The sequence below is a fragment of the Neocloeon triangulifer genome, unplaced genomic scaffold, assembly GCF_031216515.1.
Source record: "Neocloeon triangulifer isolate White Clay Creek 2 clone unplaced genomic scaffold, ASM3121651v1 ptg000014l, whole genome shotgun sequence".
NCBI lineage: Eukaryota > Metazoa > Arthropoda > Insecta > Ephemeroptera > Baetidae > Neocloeon > Neocloeon triangulifer.
Window position 1 is genome coordinate 880,794 of NW_026775556.1, and position 17,431 is coordinate 898,224.

At 40.9% G+C, this 17,431-nt stretch overlaps 5 protein-coding genes across 11 annotated transcripts; 2 read left to right on the forward strand and 3 right to left on the reverse strand.

Annotated features, from left to right (window-relative positions):
• Positions 1-74: 74 nt before the first annotated feature.
• LOC132201351 (mitochondrial transcription rescue factor 1) lies at positions 75-1,262 on the reverse strand. Its single transcript, XM_059627462.1, has 4 exons — positions 935-1,262; positions 622-764; positions 487-559; positions 75-427 (listed from the first exon to the last, which is right to left on the reverse strand). The coding sequence occupies exons 1-4, from the start codon at positions 1,148-1,150 to the stop codon at positions 263-265; spliced, it is 597 nt and encodes a 198-aa protein (XP_059483445.1). The 5' UTR covers positions 1,151-1,262; the 3' UTR covers positions 75-262.
• Positions 1,263-1,292: 30 nt separating this feature from the next.
• Positions 1,293-1,950, forward strand: LOC132201352 (uncharacterized). Its single transcript, XM_059627464.1, has 3 exons — positions 1,293-1,454; positions 1,637-1,708; positions 1,766-1,950. The coding sequence occupies exons 1-3, from the start codon at positions 1,427-1,429 to the stop codon at positions 1,888-1,890; spliced, it is 225 nt and encodes a 74-aa protein (XP_059483447.1). The 5' UTR covers positions 1,293-1,426; the 3' UTR covers positions 1,891-1,950.
• A 6-nt stretch (positions 1,951-1,956) lies between these two features.
• LOC132201349 (transmembrane protein 184B) lies at positions 1,957-7,394 on the reverse strand. 5 transcript variants are annotated; one of them, XM_059627457.1, is made up of 7 exons: positions 7,040-7,178; positions 6,446-6,631; positions 6,225-6,390; positions 5,711-5,969; positions 5,487-5,656; positions 4,316-4,642; positions 1,957-2,980 (listed from the first exon to the last, which is right to left on the reverse strand). In XM_059627457.1, exons 2-7 carry the CDS (start codon positions 6,626-6,628, stop codon positions 2,805-2,807), a joined length of 1,281 nt encoding a protein of 426 aa, XP_059483440.1. In that variant the 5' UTR covers positions 6,629-6,631; positions 7,040-7,178; the 3' UTR covers positions 1,957-2,804. The 5 variants fall into 5 exon arrangements, with proteins under 5 accessions (XP_059483440.1, XP_059483441.1, XP_059483442.1 ...); XM_059627458.1 differs by lacking the exon at positions 7,040-7,178 and adding an exon at positions 6,892-7,033; XM_059627459.1 differs by lacking the exon at positions 7,040-7,178 and adding an exon at positions 6,868-7,032.
• A 278-nt stretch (positions 7,395-7,672) lies between these two features.
• On the reverse strand, positions 7,673-16,252 carry LOC132201348 (uncharacterized). Of its 3 annotated transcripts, none has more exons than XM_059627453.1 (8): positions 16,216-16,252; positions 10,499-10,560; positions 10,179-10,339; positions 9,736-10,117; positions 9,422-9,670; positions 9,000-9,362; positions 8,696-8,942; positions 7,676-8,641 (listed from the first exon to the last, which is right to left on the reverse strand). In XM_059627453.1, exons 2-8 carry the CDS (start codon positions 10,516-10,518, stop codon positions 8,375-8,377), a joined length of 1,689 nt encoding a protein of 562 aa, XP_059483436.1. In that variant the 5' UTR covers positions 10,519-10,560; positions 16,216-16,252; the 3' UTR covers positions 7,676-8,374. The 3 variants fall into 3 exon arrangements, with proteins under 3 accessions (XP_059483435.1, XP_059483436.1, XP_059483438.1); XM_059627455.1 differs by lacking the exon at positions 16,216-16,252 and adding an exon at positions 10,906-10,945; XM_059627452.1 differs by lacking the exons at positions 10,499-10,560; positions 16,216-16,252 and adding an exon at positions 10,906-11,228 and having other exon boundaries at positions 7,673-8,641.
• On the forward strand, positions 10,924-17,389 carry LOC132201347 (uncharacterized). The gene is made up of 2 exons (XM_059627451.1): positions 10,924-17,119; positions 17,231-17,389. The coding sequence occupies exon 1, from the start codon at positions 12,429-12,431 to the stop codon at positions 14,925-14,927; it is 2,499 nt and encodes an 832-aa protein (XP_059483434.1). The 5' UTR covers positions 10,924-12,428; the 3' UTR covers positions 14,928-17,119; positions 17,231-17,389.
• The last annotated feature ends 42 nt before the right edge of the window (positions 17,390-17,431 follow it).

Sequence of the window (17,431 nt, forward strand, 5' to 3'; positions counted from 1 at the left end):
AGAGCGTTTCAATTTCCACTCACATAACAAAACTCCTTACTTATTTATAAATGAAATAATTTAGAAAAATAAAGTTCAGTTATCTTTTAACTTTGTAATTTTTATTTTAATAAATTTGATTCAAAATCATTCATTGAATTACAGTTTAATATTTTGGCCACCTAATAATTCAATTTAAATTATTCAAACTTATTTCTTGACCCACCTCATTAAATCATAAATAAAATTTTAAATCACTGGCGATTTTCTAAATTAATAACTATCACTTTGGCACCAACAGTTTTCCTTGTTTGCTGTAATGCAACGTAAGTCTTTCCGAGTCTTTTTCATGAGCGCCGAGAATTTCGATTCTTGTCACCAAATTGAACTTCTCGGGGTTGTCAGGACTGGGTCCTTGCACGACGTCGATCACATCTCCAACCCTCAGCTTGAAAGTTTGATTAAATTATTTTTTGCAAACTTGGTATCCGTGTAAAAAAAAATTACCGAATCGCTTTTCTTCCTCATTTTCTCATCGTTAACCACAATCTTGCCTTCGTAAAACATCGCCTCGATTTTACTAAAATTCCCAAATTTCGTCCGTTAGATTTTTTTCTGCATTATTTTTAATTCGAATCATACTTCCTGGCCGTGCCGAGACAGCCTTTCAAAATCAGGTCGGCCCGCAACGAGCTGACCACCACTTTGTGCACCTTCGAGCCCGACTCTTTTTCCAACTCCTTCAGACTCTCAGTCTCTTCATCGTCATCGCTGTCCAAGTCGTCCTACGGACGCACCAGAGACATATTATATTTTTCATATAAATTGTTTGTGCAAAAACTCAAACGAACAACGAAAACAGCCAAACAAAATACTCGTACCAAAAACTAAAAAACTGAAGTTTTGTATTTAAAAAATTTCTTTTTTTAAATAATTGAAATTTTCGGGTACTCACGCTTCTTTTTGCGGCCGACTTCTTCTTTTTCCACCTGACCTGCTGCTGGTCCAGGCTGCAGGGTTGCAGCAGACCCGGAGAGAAGGTTCGAGGGAAGGCGATGAAGGTGCGGGACTGCGCAAAGGTCGCCTCTTTGCCGCTTCGTGCGAGTCGCGACAGGTCGTGACGCCTCCAAGCCGAGGCCACCAAGGACGCGGCCACCCTTCTGCACGCCATTCAACGTCGACCTTTGGATATTTAGCCAAATTCGGGCCGAAATAGACTGGAAACTCGAGTAGTTTTAACTAACTTGCCGGTTTGTTTTGATGGAACGACGAACGGACTGCGGAATTAGTGGGCGTGGCATGCAGAAAAAGAGGAACATCAGCAAAAAACCTCCTTGGCCAGAAGCCAGAAACCTGAACCAAAACATAAAAATTATTTGGACCAACTCGAGCTTTTCGGTCGAATTCAGGCAATTTCTGGAGGACTTTTGCAAATTTCTGCCGAATTATGGCTGCAAAGGCATCACAGACTGGCCGTGAGTTGGTTTCACTTAAAATTTGACTGGACTTGGCTGAAATTTGTTGATTTACGAACAAAATTTTTTTTCTACATATATTTTCGAAGCCTAAATTAAATTTTAATAATCTAAATTATTAACTTATATCAATTTTAAGATACGTTTTCAATGTATATAATATATTTTGGATTTCCTTCTAGTGATGGCCCTTTGGAAGAGAGGCTGGAGTGAAATTCCCGAGGTGATGGGCTCCTCTGTAATGGCAGTCATCGGTAACTTTTGTCTTTATGCCCAAGTCTGCATTATTCCTGACATTTTTCTTGTTGCAGGGCTGACCATGGGCGTCATCGGTCTCAAGCATTACTACGACAATGACGGAGACAACAGGAAATACAAGAATGTCTACACCGTGTACAGGCCTGACGACCCTAGGGTGCAGAATATCAAACAATAACCCACTGAATCCCCTTTGTGAATAGCTGAATTATTATAAGGAATTGTTAGTTACTTAAAACACTGCATTTTTTCTTTCTCGTTTATTCATTTGCTGGTGATAATTTATTTTATAATAGACATTTCGTAGAATTTTTGCAAGGTCAATTGCATAGATCTGATTTTCTTGTAAGCTTTGACGAAACTTTTAAACTGTTGCAAACCTGCCAATTAGTATAAAATACTCTTTTCTTTTGCCCATTTAACTGAGGAAGTCTTATCACTTGAAGAAAAATATTAGATTTTTCTATCAAGGCTTACTTGATACTTGACGATATAAAACCAGTGTTGTTGATTCTGACCTTGATCATTTTTTCTCACAGCATTTAAATTTTTGCCTTTAAAATGCAACATTTAAACCCTTGAAGTAGTTAACACTTAAGACTTGCTTTGCAGAGGTCCGACGGCCCATAAATCAACCATACCTTTTTAAACTAAAGACGAAATGTGGACCTCGGACCACCTCAACATGGACTGGAAATGTGTCTGATATAATAAGCAGCTCATTTCAACATCACAAAGAATCAGCGTTAAATATACACAATAAATATTATATGCAGCCTCGACAACATAGGTCCCGATAGGTCCAAAATCAACATGTAACAAAGAGTGAATTTTAACCAAGTCTCCCCTTAACCTAGACTAAATTGTAAAGACTAAAGATTCCAAATCATAGAGAGCCCATTTATAAAAAAAAAAAAAAAAAATGCATAGTTATTTAATATATTTGGAAAAAAAAATGCTTTGACTAAAAAGAAAAAATTGCTGCTCGATGGAAAACGGAAGCGAGATCCAAGTGTGTGTCAGACTGTAGCAAGATTGCTGGGAAATGTACAAGGTACAAATAGGATGAGGTGTGTTCGGAGTCCGTTTTGTTCATTGCAACTCGTCGTCCGAGCTGAGCAGCATCGACTTCTCTGTGTGTTGCTGGTTGCTGATGGTGCTCACGCTGGTCTTGGCCTGCTTCTTGCTGACCGGCGCCGGCGCCATGTTGGGGTCGGTGGGCGCCGCCTCGTAGTCCAGGTCGCTCCGGTTGTTGCGGTGCGCGCCGCCTTCAAAAGGAGAACCACAGTCACAAAGAGAGAAGCACCACAACCAATTATAGAATTATAGTCCCCGGAGAGGAAAAACACTTTCATTTCAAAGCAGATTTTTAAGAACAAGCAGATGACAGATTTTGAAAGATGCTTTGGTTAGTTTGGTTCATGCAGAAAGAGAGCCTGAAAAGGAGTTTATTTAAAGCACATAACAAAATTAAAAACTATTAAAATATTGGGTTTCAATTGAATGAAAATAAAAACTTTTTCTTTCTTTGTCACCTAAATTACGTCTATATTTAAACAGTACCACATTCAGGGAGCGTGCATCTCATTCCACAAACGCACACCGCTATGTATTTTAATTCGTACATTAATTTTATAATATTTATTTCTGTATAACAAAAACTGCTCTGCTACTGAAGTTTAAATTAATTCTTTAAAGTTAGTAAAAAGCTGATAATACTGAAAGCTTCCGAAGGCAATAAATTAATTTGTTCGAATTCAATTCCTCTAAGTAGACACAGACTCCTATTCTAGCAAAGCTTGTACCAATAAAAGCATTTAATATATATAAAAATTCAAGGTGCTCCAAACATTGCACTTGTATTGAACTCCGACATTGTTCTCAATGTCCACTTGAGAAGTCTTAGAAATTTTTAGAAAAATTGCACTACTTTCACCTCGGCTAATTAGCGAAGTAAAAATCTTAATCTTTTTATCGTCAAAACAAACATATATAAAAATTATGAATTAACTTTTGGAAATTATATTTCAACTTAATAAAAACAGCCATAGAGGAGAATTAACGATAAGGTAGCGGGGAAGAAACAGGGCGAGGAGAACAGGCAGGCAGGGGCCAAGCAAAAACACAGACGGGCGTCTCACAGCTTCTCGTAAGGCGTTTGGCTCGACGAGCCAACTTCTGCAACAACAGGGCATGCAACAACATGAGCCAGAGTACGATGGGATGCAAAATCTCTGACGCAGATTCAGCCAAAATTTAAATTTAAAATACAGTTTATTGCAAAAAAAAAAGATTATTTAGAGGAAAGGATAAAAAAATTCTTGTTTTAAAGTGAACAAAATTTACACCTTTTAAGCGTTCAAAACTTTTCCCAGCAGACTCGAGAGTCAAAATTTCAATCAAAATTCTTTTGGTAGGAAAATGCCTCCTGCTTTGAAGGAGTTTTGATCACAATGCAAGAATTGAAAAATATACCATCATCTAAATCTGCGAATAAAAAATGAAAATGATGCAGCATAAAAATAAACAAAAAATCTGGCCTAAGATTTTGCAAGACACTAAGATCCATGCGCGTTTTGTGGGGCAAGCATGCTAGTATTTACCGGAGCTGTACTGGGTGTACTGCTGGTACTGCGGGTGGAAGTTGTGGATGGCATCGGTCATGATGTCGCGCGGGTTCATCGTCTCCTTGAGGCTGGACGAGATGCTGTGCATGGTGACGGAGCGGCCGCTGGCGTCGCGCAGACACCCCTGCGCGTACACCGTGTGTGGGAACGCAAACCGAAGCGCTACCGCCGCGAAGAACATCTCGATGCAGATGAGGAAGTTCTGGTAGCCGGCGGACACGGTACCCGCAGACGTTGGCACCCCCGTGCTGTCGATCACCGGCTCGATCGCCCCCGCCTTTTCCAAAACGGCCAGGAGAACACCTGAATAAAAAAGTTTTAAATTTATGCTATTTAGTATCTTAATATTTTTTTAGCTCTATTTTTTTTAGAAAAAATGTATTAAAATTACTCAAATTTGCAAGTGATCTAAAAATTTTAATCAACAGGATGATTTTCAAATGATTTGAAACATCTTTGAGCAATTTCACTCACATTAATTGAAATTTCATTAAAAAAAGTTGTTTTATTTCATGGTTTGGAAAAATCGTAAAAAAAACTTCATAGACTTAAAATTTAATGAATAAAAGATTATTAACTATTAAATCTATTTAATCTGAGAAAGTGATTGAAAGGGTGTATTAAGGAGAGGCTTTTGTAAAAAATTGCCATAGTAATTTTGATGGTAATTTTTCTCTACATTAGCATTGGTTTGTTGATTTTAGTGTCAAAGCGAAATTGAATTCATTGGGAGAACTTGATTTTTGAAAATTAAGGCAATTTTCATTAATTTTTTTGGTCATAATTTGGAAATATAAAAAATTTTTAGCAAATAATGTTCATATCACCCCAATTAAGATGGAAAAATGAAATCAATAGGTCATTCGACATAAAAAATTTACATTGATCTTATGGAAAAAGGTTCAGAAGTTTATATTTCAGTAAAGATTAGATATTGAGAGCTCATTGTTAAAACAGAGCTTAAATTTTTTTAATTAGAATAGTTGAATTATTTTCGCGAATTTTAACAAATTTTTTCTTAATAATTTCATTCTGATGAATATTTTATTTAGAAGATAAAAAATTTGATGAATTTGTATTTCGGGGTAAAATTGGATGAAAAATCTATAGATTCATAAATAATCAACTTTTGTAAACCAAAGTTTACCTTGCCAAAAGGAGAGGAAAATGATGGACTTGACGGTGCAGAACTTGAGGACTGGGTCAAACGGTGTGAGGAGGTCCCTGGTTGCAAAGTAGAACAAGAACAGGCCGTACAGCGCCAAACTGACGGAAACGTTGTAGATCATTGTGATGTAGAAGTAGCCCTTGGCGAAACTGCAAATTTTTAACGATTACAATGGGAATTTTGGATGATATTGATTTCAGCACCTCCAGTCACCGTCGTGGTACTTTCCAAAGGCCTGCAGGATGATGATGATGAGCGCCATCAGCGGCTTGATCAGGCAGAACTGGAGGGTGGCCTGTTTGCAGAAGCGCAGGAAGCCGATGGTGTAGGTCTTGCCGACCAGGCAGCACGTGCCGTATGTGCAAGACGAGCGAATCGGCTTTCCGCGGATCTCGCTCATGATGTTGCCCTCCCCGCCCAAGTACTCGTAGCACAAACTCAGGAAATTGTAGATTACAAACGCTGCAAAAGTGAGTAAATTTTGTTAGCAATTTTATCCTTTCAAGTTTCAAGGCCAAAAAAAAAAAACACAACAGAGATAAGCTAAAAAACTAATAATAAACTGGATAATAATTGTTTTTACCTCTACAATTTTGAGAATTCGTTTCAATTTAATTTAAATTTAAATAGTAAAGTGCTATTTAAGAATTCTTCACTATATAGAGAGAAAAGAAATTAATTTCATGAGAAATATTTCAAAACAGAAAATTTCTGCACCTTCGTAACAGTCGCGCACAGTGAAAAAGTAGACGTAGTAGCTCTCGTTGTTGAAAAACATGAGACTAAGCCAAGAGTAGAAGCCGTAGATAGGCACGATGAAGAGGATGCGCACAATCCAGCGCTGCTCCGAGGGGTTGCTGTACCACCGCAGGTGCTGGTAGATCTGCCCAAAAATTTATTTTAGTTAAAAAAATCCAATTGATTAAGAAGATACAAACCTGGTGGCAGGTCATGATGAGGGCGACCCAGACGAAGGCGCCGGCGATGCCCTGCGCGGTCTTGGTCTGCAGGAAGATGGGCTCGATGGCCGGCGGCTCAGTCGAGACGATGGCGGCGGCCGTCGAGGACATGACACTGCTCAGGGTGGTGCTGCTCAAAGGGCTTGACGTGCTCGACGACATTTTCTGCAACAGTTAAAATACTCGTTATCAGCAGAAGCAAAACGGTACATCAAGAAAAGGTGCCAATTATCTCAGAAAACATTTGGCTTTTCTAGCGCATATTGATTAAAATTAAGTGCTTGTTTTATTTTTTTCCCCTCTAAAATAACAAATTTCCTGGAAGTGAAATCACTCAAAATAATTTTAATTGAATGACAACAAATTATAAATATAAAAATTTCAGTAATATTATTAATTACAAAATCCGCAGTATATATAATTACGAAAGGTGTGTAATTAATCGGTGCAAACAAATCAATTAGGGCCCGCTTCCGCGTCACGGTGTAAAAAGTGAAAGGATGCGGAGCCTCATCAATTTTCAATCGGATGTTCGGTAAAAACTTTTCCAATTGACAGCAGCAATTTTCCCACCTATGCCGAACGTATGAACTGCGAAGTATGAATCAGCCCCGTGCGAACAGTGACGGACAGAGTTTCATTATCAGCGGAGATAGAGGACAGATAAGGACCTTGGGAATGTCAAAATCAGGCACGAAAATAAATAAATTTGAGATTAACGAAAGAGGAGACTCACGGTGGCCAGCGTTGCTCGGCTCGGTCGGTTTCGTCTAGAGGTCGAAGGTCAGCATGACTGCCGCGGCCAAATGTCGCCGCCAAGTGGCCCACTGCGATTTGCGAGTCGCAAAAAAATGACGCTGTGTTTGCCTGCGAGATAACAAGTGGCAAGCACTGCAAAACAGAAATGGTGGTGCTCGATATAGGTCAGCTGGTACGTCAAACTCTCGGGCCAGGAAGCGGAACCACTCGCACTGAGCGCGCGAAATTCAAATTTGACCCCGAGTGGCGCGAAAGCACTCGCTGAAGTATATTTATATTACTCTTACTTTCCGCAAATTAATCTGCTTTCTTGTTTTCAATGCATATCTGAAACGTCTCTTGTGTGTACATAAATCAGCTCAGAATAGAATTGTGCATTTTAATGTTGGAGGTTGATTCATTTATTGGTTTGTTTGAAATCTATGTATTATGTATGAAACCTTCCATACACATCTGCTTTTGGTACTTTTTTATTATAGAGAGAAATTAAATCGTTTGATATTCCTGCTGATCGATTTCACAATGCAATTGTATCACTCCGAAACAAATGGACAAGTCCTCTTCAACAGGACAGGCTTGTTTATACTAAAATAATCGTTCATGGATTTCATTATAAATTTATATTATACATCCATGCGGAGTTATATTATAACTATTTTTCTTTAAATAAACCAACTCATTAGAATTACCATAATTTGATGAGGTCATCGTAAAGCTGAGAAAAATACTTCCACAATAATTTAAGTTTTTCAGGTTGAATGTGATTAAATTGCTCAAATATATTATGAGAAGTCTTCTTTGATTTGATTGGAACTAAAGCAGACGTCTTCATTTGTAAAAATTAAGACATTTTTTTTTATTCATGAAAATAAAGAAAGCAGAAAATGTCTAATTACGGACCTTTATATAAAATCAAGAGTACCTTGATCTCTGCTCTAGCACTCTTCAAGCTTGCAAGATAACAATTTAGGCGCCCCAAAACTTAGTTACGATAGGGCTCTCAAAAAAATATCTTAAAAGCAAATTTCTCTAATGCGAGAGTATTCTTTTTCAAAATGTAATTTTAAAGGAAACTTTAAGAGCTTGGGAAAATATTGGTGTTCAAATGGTGAAACACCTTTCTTGTTGGTCTTTGGCTCTCCGTTGAATTCACTCCATGACAACATCATCATCAATCTCCATCTCCTCCTCTTCTGAGCTGCTCGTATCACTATCAGAATCTCCAGAATAATTTTGTCTTATTTTAGTGAACAATTTTCTTGGAAGAAATAAGCAGCGAATTCCAATTTGAGTGACCAATTCTTCAAACCAGCTGTGGTCCCTGTAAACAGAACTTTCCCTGAGGGAGGTCGTTTCACTCAGGATGCATGTAATGGATTTAAGATTGGGCGAGTGGAAGATCAGGCACTGGACCATCTAAAATTTCATACAATCAATTGTAAAGTTCGTATTAAACAAGAAATTAAATACTTTGAGGGCCAAGTCCAACATAGGATCATGTTGCAAAAATAAAATAACATCCTCCAAAGGTTTGAGGCAGTCAGGGCGTTCCACTAGAGCCTCCAAAATAGCCAGAATATGGCCAACGTTGTAAACAATTACGTCTTTGCAGTTGTGGCGTTCTGAACCGAGTAGGAACATTTTGTAAAATTCATTTACTTTTGAGACCTCTTCAAGGACTTGGTTCAACTCATAAGTTGAATTGTTGAAGAGGAAACTGGAGAAAAAATCAATGAATAATCAACACATGAAAACACAACGATATTAGTTGTACTTGTACTCAATTAGTTTTCTGAACGCCTCCGGTGACTTTCTCATGTTGTGAGGTTCGCAGAATCCAATGGAGTAGAAGTTCAGACTTTCTAAATTAGGGCAATGCTCAAGAATGACGTACAGGTCAAGAGGCATCTTTTCCGACTCGACCTGATCTCTTTTGATGTTGATTGTGTTGGTGTCCTGGCCGAGAATCTTGACAAGCATGTAAATTTCGTCGGGGTCAGCATTCACACCAAGCACTGCAGGTGAGCAAGGAACAGAAGACAGTCTCTCAGCATGCAATTCTCTATCGAAACATTCAATGAAAAGGCACTTGACAGAAACATTGGAGGGCCAGTCCCTTTCAATTGGCAGCCAGACGCTGAAAGATTCAAGAAAGGTTTAAAAAACAACAACTGGCATAATATACAACTTTAATACGTTATTTCTGCGATTACGAGTTCTTTGTACGGATACATTGTTCCGAACAAAAAGGCAAAATCCATCTGGAGGGCAGCAAGATGCATATGTTGCAGATTGGGTGTTTGACCAGCACAGTGGACCAGAAGTTCTAAATCAATTGGCTCAGAATGACAACCCGGTGTGATGCTGAGGTGTTTGAGGTTCTGCATTTTGGAAAAAGCAACAGCCGCCTTTTCTGTGTTTTTCGCCATGCTAATTTCCAGGTGCCTGAAATTAGTATAAAAATTATTATTTTTACTGACCACTTTAGCCTTTATAGAATTAAAGTTTACTTGAGCCGAGGAAGGTGCTGTTGAATGAGATGCAAGTGTTCATCCGTGAATACGTAGCTGGAAAGGCTGACATGCTCCAACTTGGTCAAATTTTGCAAGTCCGTGGGACATAACGGATGCTCCAAATGGGACAATTTTGTTTGAGAAATTCTTGACATGTTTGGACAATTGTTTAAAATGTATGTGAAAATTTTTTCCCATTCTTGAAGAGGCATTTTTGGCAAGAAGACTTTTTGGCCATCAAATTCGGTTGTGTAGGTGTTGAGGAGCATCGCAACAAGCACCATACTATCTGCAGCAACAGAAGAGGGACCAGCAGTCAGACTTTTGTGGAAGGTTGATCTTGAGATCAAGCCAAAAAACTCTTGGACCAGAGTGTTAGCTGCAATTTGAATTCAAATTCTTATTAAGAGTAAAATTAAAAATATTCCAAAAATTATTACGCAATTTTTTTAGTGAACCAACTTCCATGTACATGAAGGTCTTGTAAATTTGTTCCATCGACAGGATCTTCAGACTTTCAATCTTAGAGTTTTCTTTCCTTGTGCTGCTCTCATTTCTCTTCCTTTGAATCAATTTTACGATCTTACATCGGTCTGCTGGGCTACAAATCAAAACAAGATGCCGTTTGAGTTTATTGATTTCATCAATAATAATTAGATAAAATAATACATAATGTATCTCAATTAACTAATACAAATTACAGTCAAATATATCGAATGTAGAAAATTTAATTCAATTGCAAATTATAATATAATCTCACCTCATACCTTTGTAGTCCATCTTTTCTATAATTTAGAGAAAGGCGGAAGGCGACAGATTATGCTAAATAAGAAAAAGGACTTAAAATTTTAATACACATGCATAAATAATTTCACAGCTATTTAAGAATTAGTTATATGCGACAAATTTCAAAGAGAAGTATGTATAAAAACCATAAAAACTGCAAAACTGCAAATAAAAAATGAAAAACAAATGCGAAAGGCAATAAAGCGAGCGCAATTTGCACATAAAATAAACAAATGGTTAAATTTAATGCAAACGCATATACTCAAATTGCATCAAAAAAATTCAAAACCACTCGCTTTGTTTTTCTGATTGTGCAGAGAGAGACCTTATAATATGAAAAAAGGGGACGGAATGTTAGCAGTTGTGAGAGTCATCCTATACCGTGTAATTTTCTTGAACCAGAGAGAGCCCGCTTGAATAGCCCGCGATTGTCCGCCGAGGTTTCTCGGTGAGTGGCGGATCGTGGCCATCTACCGGTCAACATTGGAACGATCAGAAAGTAAACAAACCGCCTCGTGTTTTTGCTGTCGCCGGAAAGAAGAAAGAAAGCAAATAGACTCACTTTTTATTCGCCGCCGGCCAACTCGTCCCAGTCCCGACCCGAATAAGTCATCAGGTTTGAGTTTAATTGCCCGCTCAAGTCATTTAAACCCATTTTGTCGTTTTCTCTCATCTCCGCCGTCCATGTTTGGATAATCCCCGGAGAAAATGACCATATAAGGCCCGATTTGAGAACTCGCGATCTGATTGGCCGGAACCTTCTGGAAGCGAGTAGAAGCAGACCGATGCGTTCTCTCATTGGCGCTGGGCAGTTGAGCGAGAGAGTTCGTGCTGAGACGCTGAAGGAGCAAGAGCTGCGCGCCGCGAGCTCTTGGCTGCCGACGGGTTTCGGACGAATTTCGGCCTAGATTTGCGAGTTCTCTGGTAGTGTGAATTGTTCCCTGAGTTGGTCTGGTGTTGGTTAGGCGTTTATTTGGTGAGTTTATTGGATTTTTAGTTAATTTTGCCCGGTTTGAGAAGTTACGTCGGCCGCACGTGGTGCTGAACCCCGCCGATTTTTGAGTTGTAAGTCCCGAAATTGTTTAGTTTTGCGTGGAAATTGTCGGAATAATTAGCGGTTGAATTGTTTTCGCCGCTAATTTGCATATTTTTGTCAGATTAGTGGAAGTTGCGAGTTTTGTGTAAACCGGTGAACCGAGCGCGCCCTGTCGGCGGCGGCGGTAACCGAGGCCCGATTCCTCCCATCGAGTTAGTTTGTTTCCCTTCCTCCCTTTGCCGGTAGAGGCGCTGTTGGCCGTTTCAAGTGTAAAGTACCGTGAAGTTAGCAAGTAGAATAAATAGAGGTTCAGTTTAAATTGTAATTCTTTGCGGTTTTCGTTCGTGAGTTGGAGTTTCCCGTGGGATTTAGTTTAAGATTAGGTAGAGTAGAGAGAGAGAAATAGTTTAAGAGAAGAAAAGTAAGAAGTTGAGTGGAGAAGAAGGAAATTGCAGAAAAGAGAGACTGAGAGAATACGATTGAACAAAGGAGGAGACCCGCGTTCAATCAAGTTATTCTCTTAGTTCTGAGTCGTTGGTGGAACAGGCCGTTGCCACGATTCAGAACTTGGGGGCCTGGCCTTGTCGTGCCTCACGTCGTCTGGCGTGACTCCACGGTGTAATCCGGTGTGTTAATTTTTCTTTTTAGTGGAAAGTTGGTTGCGTTTGGAAATTTCTTTTTGGTATTAGTGGAAAGTCTTTGTGAGTGTCCTTGGGGGCCTTATTAGTGTAGAAAATAGTAACCGCGAGGTGTAGGAAAATTTTGGAGTTTTAGTTTTGAGTGAATTTTTTTTCTTGTAGTATTAGAAAATTGGAAATTGCATTTTGTAAAAATTGTGTGAATTTGCTGTAAATAAAGGAGTAATACAATGGATGTATTTTCTCCAAACCATTTCCCTGTCCCACAATCGACTCCATGTTACCCATATGTCGATAGTTTGCGCTTGAGCGAACCACCCACCCCGTTGCAGAAATGGATCCCTGTGGAACTATCTCATCAATTGATTGCCGAGGAACGTCGCCGACTGGTGGCTCAACAACTACAATGGGTGCAAAACGGTGCCTACTTGGACGGTGGACCTCTTGGTGCCCAAGCAGCTCAGTTTCCTCCTGGTGCCCACGCAGCCCAAATACCTACTGGTGCTCCATTGGTGAACGGTGCCTATCTTGGTGGTGTTGCTCATGGTGCCCCAATGGTACCAAACGGTGCTCATTTCCCTGTAATTCCAAGCGGTGCCTACCCTCCCGGAGCAAATGGTGCTCATGCTGCTTCAGTGGTGCACAATGGTGTTCATTATGGTGGACCTCCTGGTGCACAATCAGCCCAAATTCCTCCTGGTGCTCAAATGGTGCACAATGGTGCTCAAATGGTGAACAGTAATCCTCCTGCCGTTTCATTCTTTGTCAACTCAGCTCGTGCTCATAGTGTCCCAATGGTTCCAAATGGTGCTCAGCTTGGCGGAGCAAGTGGTGCTCACCTCCCTTTTCACCTTAGTGGTGCCCACTCAGTTCCCTTCCCAGCCAATTCTAATAGTGCTCATGCAGCCCACGGCAATCTGTATGCTTATGGCGGGCAGAATGCATATGGTGCTCATGTTACACCAGCCTCCATGGTGAACAACAACCTTCGTCAAACTTTTGGTGCTCAACCGGCGCATGCTTTGGTGCCGCAAACTTTTGGTGCTCAACAGGGGAATATTGCTTTTGGTGCCAGCGGTGCTCAGCCCTCTCCACAGGCCGCTGTAGGTATCCAACCGGTGAATACTGCACACATTCCAGCATCGTCCTCTTGGCTGCACAAAAAGCCACCACATTTCAAAGGTATTGGTGACGTGGTTGACCCAGTGGATTTTTTAGCTCAGTTTGAGACGTATGCTTTGCATCTTCCCGTCTCCATTGACGTTGCTTGCCGGTCCATGATGAAGGTACTTCTGGAGGCTCATGCAGCTCTATGGTTTAAGTCTTTTGAGGTGTACACGCCACCAGGTTATTCCTATGCGACTTTTGCTTCGGCTTTCCGCACGCAATTCTTCCCTCAGAGCCTGCAGTATCCTTTTGATAGTGACGCTTCTTCGTACATTAGCCCTGTTGGTGCTCATAGTGCTCCTGTTGACAATGTTGCCAATTGTGGTATTCCTTTCAACCCAGGTTCGAACAGTGATGCTCATGGTGCACACATTGATCTTCATGCACAAAGAGCGCAGAACACTGTTGGTGTCCATGACCGAGCAGTAACGTCTTCAGAGAGTATTTCTAGTGGTGACCTTTTGACATCAACACAACAAGAACTGGCGAGTCCTGAAGATTCTCCGAAAGGTGTTGCCGAGCTTTCTCAGCACCCACAGGATGGGGGGCCGTTAGCAGCAGTTAGTATAGGTGAGCAGTCAGACGGCAAAGTTTCCAGCTCTTTGGCAGTGAATGAGGATCTTCAGCCTCCACTTCATGACCAACATGTTTCTGATGCTAATCAATTGCTCTCTTTATCCCCTCAACACACCGCCAATGTTCCCAGGTGTGAAACGGAACTGTTTCCAACACCCCAAGCCTATTTCAGGAAGGAAGAGCCCTCCCTGTACCTACAATTGTCCTATTATCAGCTGAACCAGCTGATTAAAAAATTGAACTCCAATCCCCCTAATGATGACTGTGAGCCAGAAAAGGACCCCGAACCTGGAGATGACCCTGTACTGGCGCAGATAGGAAGCATAGATGTGGGACCTGGATCTGACCTTGAAGTCAACCTAGGACTGAGTGACCTGTTTTATGAGCCGGAGACGTGCACAATCATCAACGAGGACCACCAGCTAGCGCTAGAGGATTGTGTGAAGGACGAGATGCTGACCATTGGAACAGAAGCCTCATTACAGCACGACTACACAGAAGTGAGACGTTTTGCGAAGCTAGCAGACGCTGATGCTGGTTCTGGTTTTGGCCTGCTGCCACAAGTGACAACAACTGTACGCGCCAAGGAGCCTGCCCTGCAGAAGACACTCTTCAACACCAGGTGCAACATCTTGGATGAGCCGCATGGACCGGACATCACTCTGAAGGAAGACAAGGCTGATGACAACCAAACTGCTCCATGTGTCCTGAGACAATCGGACACCTACGTGGGATCCAGGGCGGTCAGGCTGCGAAAGTCGTCTGACAGGCGTTCAAGCAGGGCTACCCCTTACATGATTCCTCCCTCAGAACCACCAGATAAGCTGCCCTTGCGCACATTCTGCCTGGCTGACCCGAGATTGGCTGAGTGTCGTCCTTACATTCATCCAAGTCATCATCCACCCGATTCCCTCGCCCTAAGCTCCTTTAGTAAGTTTTTGCCAAATGTTTCTTCGAGACATATGACAAAAACTTGGGGGGCATGAACCAGAGAGAGCCCGCTTGAATAGCCCGCGATTGTCCGCCGAGGTTTCTCGGTGAGTGGCGGATCGTGGCCATCTACCGGTCAACATTGGAACGATCAGAAAGTAAACAAACCGCCTCGTGTTTTTGCTGTCGCCGGAAAGAAGAAAGAAAGCAAATAGACTCACTTTTTATTCGCCGCCGGCCAACTCGTCCCAGTCCCGACCCGAATAAGTCATCAGGTTTGAGTTTAATTGCCCGCTCAAGTCATTTAAACCCATTTTGTCGTTTTCTCTCATCTCCGCCGTCCATGTTTGGATAATCCCCGGAGAAAATGACCATATAAGGCCCGATTTGAGAACTCGCGATCTGATTGGCCGGAACCTTCTGGAAGCGAGTAGAAGCAGACCGATGCGTTCTCTCATTGGCGCTGGGCAGTTGAGCGAGAGAGTTCGTGCTGAGACGCTGAAGGAGCAAGAGCTGCGCGCCGCGAGCTCTTGGCTGCCGACGGGTTTCGGACGAATTTCGGCCTAGATTTGCGAGTTCTCTGGTAGTGTGAATTGTTCCCTGAGTTGGTCTGGTGTTGGTTAGGCGTTTATTTGGTGAGTTTATTGGATTTTTAGTTAATTTTGCCCGGTTTGAGAAGTTACGTCGGCCGCACGTGGTGCTGAACCCCGCCGATTTTTGAGTTGTAAGTCCCGAAATTGTTTAGTTTTGCGTGGAAATTGTCGGAATAATTAGCGGTTGAATTGTTTTCGCCGCTAATTTGCATATTTTTGTCAGATTAGTGGAAGTTGCGAGTTTTGTGTAAACCGGTGAACCGAGCGCGCCCTGTCGGCGGCGGCGGTAACCGAGGCCCGATTCCTCCCATCGAGTTAGTTTGTTTCCCTTCCTCCCTTTGCCGGTAGAGGCGCTGTTGGCCGTTTCAAGTGTAAAGTACCGTGAAGTTAGCAAGTAGAATAAATAGAGGTTCAGTTTAAATTGTAATTCTTTGCGGTTTTCGTTCGTGAGTTGGAGTTTCCCGTGGGATTTAGTTTAAGATTAGGTAGAGTAGAGAGAGAGAAATAGTTTAAGAGAAGAAAAGTAAGAAGTTGAGTGGAGAAGAAGGAAATTGCAGAAAAGAGAGACTGAGAGAATACGATTGAACAAAGGAGGAGACCCGCGTTCAATCAAGTTATTCTCTTAGTTCTGAGTCGTTGGTGGAACAGGCCGTTGCCACGATTCATTCTCGCAAGCAGAAAAGGAGGGCAAATCTTTTTAAATGGAAATCAAAGAAATGTTAAATTAAAAGCGAGGGAATTAAATTATTACATCTCTCGCTCTATCCACTAGTCTCAGATCCTCCGATCACCCCGATGTAAATATTAGCCATACGGTGCGGATTGCACTGATCGTAGTTTTGATTTGATAGATGGCGCGTCATTCGACGGCGGGAAATTGACGCCGCATTGGCCACACGGTTTTTTGAAGTTGTACCGTACACAATATACTATATGTAAAAGAGATTAATATAAAAGCAGAATTATTATTTTTGGACAAGATTTATTGTTGGGGTTATGTTATGTATTGTGTATTTTCCTTGCGTTTGTGTAAGAGTGCGTGCATAAATCCATAAATGAATAAATTTCATAATTACTTATGTATTTGGGCAGAAAATGCCCGGTGGTACATTAATAAACACAATTTGCAACTAATTACAAAAATATCTCAGGAATATACATAATTATACTCTTCTTGACTCTTTTTTTTTCTTCTTGACTCTACTACTATAAGTTATAAAAGAGCACTTGTGAAGAAAATGTGCATTTCTCTCTTCACCAGAATACTGCAGTTGTTCGAGCTCTGAGGCCCATTGAGCAGGGAGAGCATCTTTACATAACTTCGTCACTCGGTACTTTGATAAAACTTTTCAGGAGAGACAAAACTTATTTCGTCAAAAACAACCCTATACAAGCAATTATGAAAAGGACTACCAAACCAAATTTGCATCAATTCGATCCGGCGATGTAGAGCAAGCCTTTGCGCCTCTCCATGTGCAACCCTGAGGATCTTCAACTCTGAACTGAAATCATCGAGTTTTATGATGGACAAAGGCGGGATGATCTTCAGTATAACAAAATAGTTGAAATAATTGTCCACCACAGTTTCGATGCCATGACCAAGAAGAGAGGCACTTAGAAGATCCATCTTCCTCAGTGCTGGACCACTGCATCGCGTAAGTGCTGCATGACTTTAGGATAAACTGAGAGGAATTGAATAATTTAGTGTTGCAGGATTTGAAGAAAAAAAAGTAAAAATTGATTTATTTTTATATCTTTATTTGCAGCATTGAATTATAGGATGACATTTTTGGCATCGAAGTCCTGTAACAATAGTAAGCAAAAAATATTTGATTTGCTAAAATTGCACACGTTATGCAAAGATATCTTATCTTTAAAATCATCAAAATTCATACTCCGTTAAGGATTCGTATCTCGACTGTGGAGGAAAATAAAAAATTTTTAAATGAAAAATTTGAGAAAACATT